Genomic DNA, 9,170 nt, shown 5'->3' on the forward strand with positions numbered 1-9,170 from the left:
GCTTAAGTAAAGATTAAGTATTCACTGGAGAAAAATCAATTATTCCTTAACGGAGAATCCACTAATTTCTCAGTGTTTTCACTCATTGTTTTATATAAATTCTGCATATTTTCCAACATTATGTTTTTAAAAGTGTAAAGAGAAGACCAGCTTTCATATTCTGAAAGATGTAAACATTCCTTCTGAAATAAGAAGTTGGGCTACAAGTCACCTTGTAGTTCCAGTTTTAGTTTTGGCATTTCTTTGCCCTCCAGCATTTTCATCCAGCCAAAAGGAATACTCTTAAGTAATATTTTAATCTCATAGCACAAACATTTGGCTGATATCAAACTACTTCAATGGAAAATTACTGAGGCAGCAACCATGTCAACACTTCTGCAGGTCAAGCAAAACACAGTATTGCAATAAAGCAATGGCTTTATAACCTTCAATTCATTCTGGAGTCCCTGCCTAAGGATCCTGTCAGAAACACTGAATTTACTCAACTGGGGGCTGAAATCTAGCTGTAGCAAAATCTCCCTTTAAATTTATATCCTCAAAGATCCCAATAATATTCTGGGAAAGGGTTCCATTGGTTTTCTGAACAGCGCTAGTTTGTGTAGTTGAATTATCCGATCATTTTACTCCCACTTCCCCTGACTGTCTTGATATACAAAAAAATGTGATTTGTTTGTGCATGGACTTGATACTATTGGAAGACTGAACTATGAAAAAGTTTTCATAATTAAGATAAGGATTTAGATTTGGATAGCTACTCAGTGATGGATATGAACTTGATCTATTCCACCCAAAGTTAAGGTACTGCAACAACATTAAACAGCTTTGGAAAGAAACATGCACCAAGAGCCAACTAGAATTAACTTTAAATTGACTGCACACCATGATCCCTACCTCTACTCTCCAACCTCCACCGTTAGAATCATCTCAATAGTGGTGGCACGGAGAGAGCAAAGCTAGTAAACTTTTAAACAACACCTGCCAGAATTACAATAAATACATGATTTGCTTTTTTTTTAAAAAAAATAACTGGTTTAACAGTTAATATTAGACAATAATTCTAATTCACAAGTGATAAATAAAATATATGCTGGCTTAAGTTGTGTTGCTTACTGAAATGAACTCAAACTCCATTTTATTAAATTAGAAACAGAGTGGAAAATGTTATGTGCGTAATTTGTGTTTATAATGTGCAGAAAATTAGTTCTTTAACACTACTGCACATGCAGGAAGTCAAAAGCCTTCTACATCCGGTGAATTTTCTCATGATTTACGAACTGCTTCAGATTATGTAGGTTATCCCACCACATAAAAAGAAACTTCTCAGCAATAAGTTTAAACCAAGGTGTGATTTTCACTTCGTTGCTTTCTGCCTTTTCCAACAGGTTCTGGAGTTCATCTTTAGTCACATAGCAGTAACTCTGTATCTCATTGGGGTCAGGTTTTAAAGTTACATTCTTCTGGATGAAGATAATATAATCAATTTCATGTTCTCCCCAGATTCCATCAGACTGAGCCTTGTAGTGAATACGTGTAAGATAGTTCATCTCTTCCAGAGGAACCTGATGTCAAAATATTTTAACAGTTAGTTAGGAGAGAAAAGAGATCAAATATGTGTTAGGATGTCAAACAATTTTAACCAGGTTTTTAAAAAAAAAAAAAGGGGGTGAATCTGGACTTAGTCTACAAACTCATTTATCCGTGTTGGCAGGCATTTTGCTTTTAAATTTAGTTCAGAGCTAGGGGCGTATATTTTGCATTAGTATGAATATTGCACAATGAGAAGTTAAATTGTTTGAATTGATGGGACACACAAGCTGTTCATTAAAATGCAGAAAAGCTTGACAAACTCACATCCCTACCACTGGACCAGAAGGCCCAGGTAAAAGTCCCACCTTTCCAGGGGTGTCTAATAACATTTGTTGAAATATTGACAATTTACTCTTAACTTTACACAATACAAAAATACTCCATGACAAAAGATGGAAAGAAAGTGTGTATGTTCTATATCTGCAAGAATCTTAAAAAGGGCAAAACAATTTAGACTTCCTTGGAGTAAACCATGAGCACAAGGATAAAAAAAAACCTAGTATATCAAAAGGATCATATGGAGAACTTTGTTTTCAAATAGTCGTGAGGATTTCATTCAATGTTATTTCTATCCTCATTTGATTTATGGATTTATGCATCACTGCCTCTTAGGCTAGTGTCAAACAAACCTGACATTTATATTTAGCACAAGTTTGTCCCTCACACTTGGAATTCTCATTTGAGACCCACATTCAGTGTTATAAAAATTAAGTATTTTATTGTATAAAATTATTCCATTCAACATTTTACTTAAAATGAAACTTGTCACCACTGAGTGGTTCCCATCATGTAAGGAATCAGCCAATTCCCACATTAGAAAATTAGATAGCTCACGATTAATGATGCACAATAAGTCGTAGCCTCACTTCTTACCAATACATACTTGAAGGCTTTTTTTCATGCCAGTCCACACTACAACTTAAAGCAGCAAAAGGTAGTTTTGAGCAGCTGCTGCTCAAATCTCTTACAACTTCTTAAATTGTATGCCTGAAATTTAAGTTTTCATTCCTCAAAAAAAAAACAAGTCCATTTAAAACTCCTTAAAGATTTGCAAGCATTTTAGAGGGCCACAGTCCATCAACTTAAGAATTCTTTATATATTTAGAGTCACCATGTCTACTGACTCCCTCTAGTGTACTTGCCTTTTAAAAAAAATCCAAAACTGCTTGATTAAACCAGTTGTGGTAGTGAGTTCCAAATCCAACTTATGAGTCAAGACATTTCTCAGTTTCTTATTCGACTTGTGAACATAAAGTGGATTGGCCTACTCCCTTCAAGTCTGCTCAGCCAATTGATAAGATCATGGTTTTTGTCTTAAGTCCACTTCCCAGTCTAACCACCCCATGTACCTTGACTACCAAAAATCTGACCCTGCCTTAAATTAATTCAAATGACTTAATCTTACTGATTTCTGGAGAATTCTCCAGATTAAGCACCCTCCAAAAACATTTGTCCTCATTTGTTGCAGAAATGTGGTTTCTCATTCTTAAACTGTGTCCAAGTTCTGGTCACTCCTACAAGGGAGGGATTTCTGATTACCACCCTGTCCAGTCCCCTCAGGATATTGTATTTCAATTAGATTACTTCTTATTTCTTCTCAACTCCCACAGGCACAGGCCCAACTGTTCTTTCTACTAGCTCTGGTTTGTCCAATGTCAAATCATTCTTTAGTCTATTGTAAATTGAAAAGGTCTAAGGTGACATCACAGACACAGACACAGACATGCCTCAACAGGAATTATTCCGGTTTTGATTTGGTCACCACAGTATGACTGGTGAACATATCTGCACAACGCATCTTTTACTCATTGTTATCGTGGCACAAGAATATAATGCCAACTTGTAAAAGTACTTTTAAACATATAAAAAAAACTAGGATGCTTCAAAAGACAGAAGTCATTACAGTATTGGCCACCGATTTCAATGAATAAGGGGACAGAGGAGTTGGCAGGAGTCCATTCTGTTCAATTTCTCAGGCATGCAGTTTACAGACAACTGTTACATACTTTAGCTACTAACGTTTCAGAAATTTACAATAAAACAGAAATTTCTTTTGGAGATGGAAATCTGGCCGTAATAGATCTGCTGTACATTTTAAGATTGTTGGGTCTGCAGTATGGCTCATTTGAGAAGTCTCGTGCATGAGACCTGACTGAATTAGTTTTGCTATTTAATTAAGGCTCCTCACCTGCTGGGGAGGTATTCCAAACTCTTCCTTTAACCTGCGCTGGGCTGCTTGTCTTACACCAATAGCATCTTTCTCCTCAATTTCTGTTGTGGTGTTAAGAGGGTGACTGCAGCAAGTGTTTGTAAAACAACCTAAAAAAGAACACATCCTTTTAAAATGATAAATTTGAATGCATTGTTAACACAAATCTACATAAACATAAGTAACCACTTCCATAATGGCTGGCTAGCAGTCAGCCACATCCACAAACTTCAATTACACCAAATTTAGCACAAATCACCCCCAACTGCTTAACATTCTGCATCTGCCTGTCAAGTAGACTGGAAAAGAGACTTCGCAGCTTGCATCCAGTGAGATTCAATAAGGGCAGGAGAGATATGCTTTCAGGACAAGCATGGTGAACAAGAGCTCAAGAGTGACCTCCAAACAGGTTTACTGGAAAAAATGACAGTTACACAATTCAATAAACTTTATTTACATATTACAATCACGTTTAGTGTATGCCAATGTCTTTATGTCTAGAAAAAAAACAATTTGGCCAGACAAAACCAAAATGTTATAATTCAACCCACACTTTGTCTGTGGCAGCATTCTCCCCTTAAAAAAAAAAATGCAGCACCTTTCTGCTCTGGCCTCCACATTATTCCACACCAATTTGGTTTTGTTTTTAAAAATGCCTCTGAATTGGACAGCAAGCCACTTCGTTCAAATGGAAAAACAGGAATGGAACAAATGCTGGTGAGCCCTATATTCCATTAAAGTGATATACTTTCAAAAATCTCATCAGTCATCATCCATGATTCACCTCCAGGCCAAGGTCTGGAGCATCTCCAGCCACAGGAAAACACAAAAGCTGAAGGAAAAGGGACAATTCCTGACTAAATAAGTTCAAACTAAAATATTAAATTACAAATCCACTACATACTAAAATGGTGAAGATCAATGTAATTGTTTTACATCATATTCTGAAGAGAAAAAAATTGGAAAGTAGTCTAATTAATTACCTGCTTTACTCAGACAAATACTCTATGTAACATATTAAATATACAAAAAGATTTTAGGCATTACCCTTGTAGCTAATATCCTCAAAATGTTATAGCACAGCAAGATGGCATCTCTGACAGTACTGCACTCATTCAGCACTGCCATGAAGTGTCAACTTTAATTTTGTTGCTCAGGTCCTGCATTGGGACTTGATGCCAGAACCTTCCAACTTAGAAAGGGCTGAGAATGGTATCAACTGTGAAGCCCTAGGAACCCTGATGACTAAAGTAAAACAAACTAGGGTGAGAGATTTTCACTGCCAATTCCCTAGGATCTTAAAGCCAAGAATATTCAGGTGGATAGAGTTGTTAAGAAGGCGTATGGTGTGTTAGCTTTCATTAATAGAGGGATTGAGTTCAAGAGCCGTGAAGTTATGCTCCAGCTATACAAAAGCCTGGTTCAGCCACATCTGGACTATTGTGTCCAGTTCTGGTCGCCTCATTACAGGAAAGATGTGGAAGCATTGGAAAAGGTGCAGAGGAGATTTACCAGGATGTTGCCTGGAATGGAGGGAAGGTCTTACGAGGAAAGGTTGAGAGAGCTAGGGCTTTTCTCTTTAGAACGACGAAGGATGAGAGGTGACTTGATAGAGGTGTACAAAATGATCAGAGGTATAGATAGAGTGGACAGCCAGAGACTTTTCCCTCGGGTGGAGGTAGCTATTACGAGGGGGCATAGTTTTAAAGTGGAGTGGAGGTAGATATAGGGGAGTTGTCAGAGGTAGGTTCTTTACTCAGAGTGGTCAGGGCGTGGAATGCATTGCCGGAGAGGGTAGTGGAGTCGGCCTCATTAGGGGCATTTAAGCGGCTACTAGATAGGCATATGGACGATAGTATAAGGTAGGGGTGGAGGTTAGATAGACCTTAGGATTCGGGTAAAAGTTCGGCACAACATCGTGGGCCGAAGGGCCTGTACTGTGCTATGTTCTATTTTGACTTGCAAAGCACAGCAAAATCAAATTTTTTTTTACCTGGGAATGTGATCTTTGCATCAGATCTCTGTTGCAGCAAGAGTTTCCCCTCACTGTTGAAGATGAAGACACTGAAAGCTCTGTGGAGTAATCCTGGCAAACAAGAAATTCGTTATTCATCACACTTGCACACAGTTATAGAGTCCGATGTACATCACGGAAACAAACCCTTCGGTCCAGCTCATCCAGGCCAACCCCGTATCCTAAATTAACCTAGTCCCATTTGCCAGCATTTGGCCCATATCCCTGTAAACCCTTCCTATATATACCCATCCAAATGCCTCAGGTCCCTTTTATATCTTTCCCCTCTCACTTTAAACCAATGCCCTCTAATTTTAGACTCCCCTACCCTGAGAAAAAGACCTTAGCTATGCACCCTATTCATGCCCCCTCATGGTTTTATAAACCTTTGCAAGGTCACCCCTCAACCTCCGATGCTCCAGGGAAAACAGCCTGGTCAGCCTCTCCCTACAGCGCAAACCCTCCAACCCTGGCAACATCCTTGTAAATCTTTTCTGCACGTTAAGCATCAACACAATCTGTGTGCTGACATTCTAGCAGCTGCAGTTACAATCATATTTCCTGGGAAGCACAAGAAATCAGAAAAGGAGTAGGCCATTCAGGCCCTCAAGTATGCTCCAACATGTAACAGGATCATGCCCAATATGACATTCCTCACATCCACAAATAGATTTAAGAAAACAGAACAAGTAATTAATACTGTTCTGTCCATAAATATTTTGGACAAATAAATTTGTCTTTTCATTTCAAAGATTTAAAATTCAGATTGCAGATTCTATTATTAATTATTTTCAGCAACCTTTCCCCAAAAACTTTCTTGTTTTTAAGATGAAAAGTTACAAAGGTCTATGCAGCTGAGAATTTTCTTCTCTTGCTCCTCCCAAGTTTCAAAATTTAGACATCCACACTGTTGAAATCACAATATAGCATAATATCCATCCACATTGAGACTGTTTGATTGGTAGCAACTTTTTGAAATAAATTGCTCATTCTTCATTTTCAAGAGTTAAATGACTTTGTAATGTTGCTTTTCGATAAGTCGTGATCTGACACCAAACATCATTATGAAACCCTCAATTTAACAATAGCACATGCTACTGGAATGGGCAGGATAAACTTTGATCATGGAGACCAGCAAGTCTGTATCAGTGTTTTCCTTCCACAGAACTTACATGTTCTCCAGAGAATAGGAGGCTTCAATACTTTGATCAATTTTTTGGTGAAAAAACAACTTACAAGTCACAGCTATTTACTCAATATTTTACTAAGAAGATACATAGAGTCTCCATGGTAGAGGTGCTCTGGTTGGACAGGGATTGCCTGAAGATGTTTCCATGCTATCACCCTTCTCATCTGGGCTGGAGTACAGAAAATGTCAAAAGATGAAGTAGTTAACTAGTGTTTTGTAATCCTGATAACTTATGTCAATCTCGAATGACAGTCAAGATACAAAGTGAACCTGAGAATACTTTATTCACCTTTATTTATGTTCTGGTTAAGATGGCAATTTTTCTTTGTGTCTGCTCCAATTCTTTTATCATTCTCATCAATCAGGATGCACATTTCAGCCAATAGCTGGACCTGCTTTTCATCCAGGTTGTCCAAGTTTATTTCTGGCATTGTTGCTGTATTCCTTCGTCCAGTATACCTGGTAACAAGGGATACAACAAAGCCATGAAATTACTTTAGTCAAACAACAATTCCAACTTTTACTTGCAACTTGTGTATTAAACATATGTTACAAAGTTTCATTTTGTAAAAACAGACTCTCAGTTGAGATGATGTTAGCATTAGAATTTAGAATTAAAATTATAAAACAAAAACTTGTTTAGTTTCTTCTGGAGCAAGGTGGTATCCAAATACATATCACAGCAACACCAATACCATACAAGAGATTACTTTTCTCTTCACCTTTCCACCATAACATCTTAATTTCAGCCAGGCCAAGTTACCAGAAAAAGAAAAAGAGTAAAGTGACGAAGCAACAAGCATCTGTGACTCTTGTGGCTACTTACAGGAAAAAAAGTCACTTATCCTCCCACTAAGGGAACAATGCCTACATCACTTAAAGCAGCAGTATAATCTATTGGGAAGTGTAGTGCCATTTTACACTGGTGCACATTTATATCAGGTTTCAAGGAATAACACTCATGAACTCATCCCTTGTTCTGGTAGTTTAGGCACAGACCTAGTTTTTACAAATAAAGTTTTAAATGGATAGACAGTAGATACAGAAATGTGGTTTCCCATGATTAGAGAGTCTGGAATATTCAGACATCAGGTTAGGATGAGAGGTAAATCAGTTAAGATTGATCTGAGGAGATACCACTTCAGTCAGAAGACAGTGAATCGTTAGAATTCTTCACCCCAGAGGACTGTGGGAATTCAATCATTAAGCAAACTCAGCAGAAATCAAGATTTCTAATCACAGGGGGTCCCCAATTTAACAACATCCCGACTTACAAACATTCATCCTTACAAAAGTCATTCCACGTAGAGTTGTATTAAATATTAAACTTTAAAGTTCCAACATATGAATGCTACTTCATATTTACCAATGGCTATTTTATATTGTCCTGTATTGCGTTCTGCCTTGCATACAAATTGACTTGTGAACAGACCCTGTTTGCAACCCAGAGATTGCTTGTTCTCATTATATCAAGGAATAGTGCAGCAATTAAGGGAGATGATCTAGAATTGTCTCCCAGGATTGAGGTACTGATTGGATTACTCCTGTTCCTTTGTTCCATAAAAGGTTTCCAATCTAACTAGGCTGCACAGACTAACTGTACTATAGGTTCCTGAGACACAGAGCCTCGCTACATTTAGGAGGAAAGCAATATGAGGACGAAACGAAGGACCGAGATATAATGAGGTTAGGAAAAAAAGAGGCGAGGAGATACTCATCTGCAGCAGAAACGCTGGCACAGTCTATTTGGGCAGAATAGCCTGATTTAAATTGCGGGATCTTTCTACAAAACACTTCATCCTACAGATTCAAATTACAGTCACAAACAAAAAACAAAATCAGGAGTTGCTGGAAAGGCTCAGCAGGTCTGACAGCATCTGTGAAGAAAAAAGAAGTTAACATTTCGGGTCCGGTGACTCTACCAGACCTGCTGAGCTTTTCCAGCAACTCCCGTTTTTGTTGGTGATTTACAGCATTCGCAGTTCTTTTGGTTTTTATCAAAACTACAGTCCCTGCAGTTTCGGTAACCCAAGCCCGTCGAGAAACTAATAAAGAAATTATTCCTTTCATAACAAGGAGGCGAGGAAGAAATTACTGGGTTTACTTTGACATGAAAGCAAACTGATTCTGGTTGCTAGAGAATCCGAGACAACAAGGTGCAGGGCTGGATG

The 9,170-nt window shown here is 38.0% G+C and overlaps 1 protein-coding gene across 2 annotated transcripts in view; it reads right to left on the reverse strand.

Moving 5' to 3' along the window:
- Positions 1–451: 451 nt before the first annotated feature.
- idi1 (isopentenyl-diphosphate delta isomerase 1) overlaps positions 452–9,170 on the reverse strand; it is a 20,328-nt gene continuing 11,609 nt past the window's right edge. For both annotated transcript variants that reach the window (XM_048607342.1, XM_020530924.2), the window contains exons 2-5: positions 7,289–7,458; positions 5,790–5,882; positions 3,776–3,906; positions 452–1,559 (exon numbers count right to left, since the gene is read on the reverse strand). In XM_048607342.1, coding sequence (XP_048463299.1) covers positions 1,242–1,559; positions 3,776–3,906; positions 5,790–5,882; positions 7,289–7,430 — 684 coding nt within the window. In that variant the 5' untranslated portion in view covers positions 7,431–7,458 and the 3' untranslated portion in view covers positions 452–1,241. The remainder of the gene's footprint in view (positions 1,560–3,775; positions 3,907–5,789; positions 5,883–7,288; positions 7,459–9,170) is intronic.

The sequence above is a fragment of the Rhincodon typus genome, chromosome 2, assembly GCF_021869965.1.
Source record: "Rhincodon typus isolate 14 chromosome 2, sRhiTyp1.1, whole genome shotgun sequence".
Lineage (NCBI taxonomy): Eukaryota > Metazoa > Chordata > Chondrichthyes > Orectolobiformes > Rhincodontidae > Rhincodon > Rhincodon typus.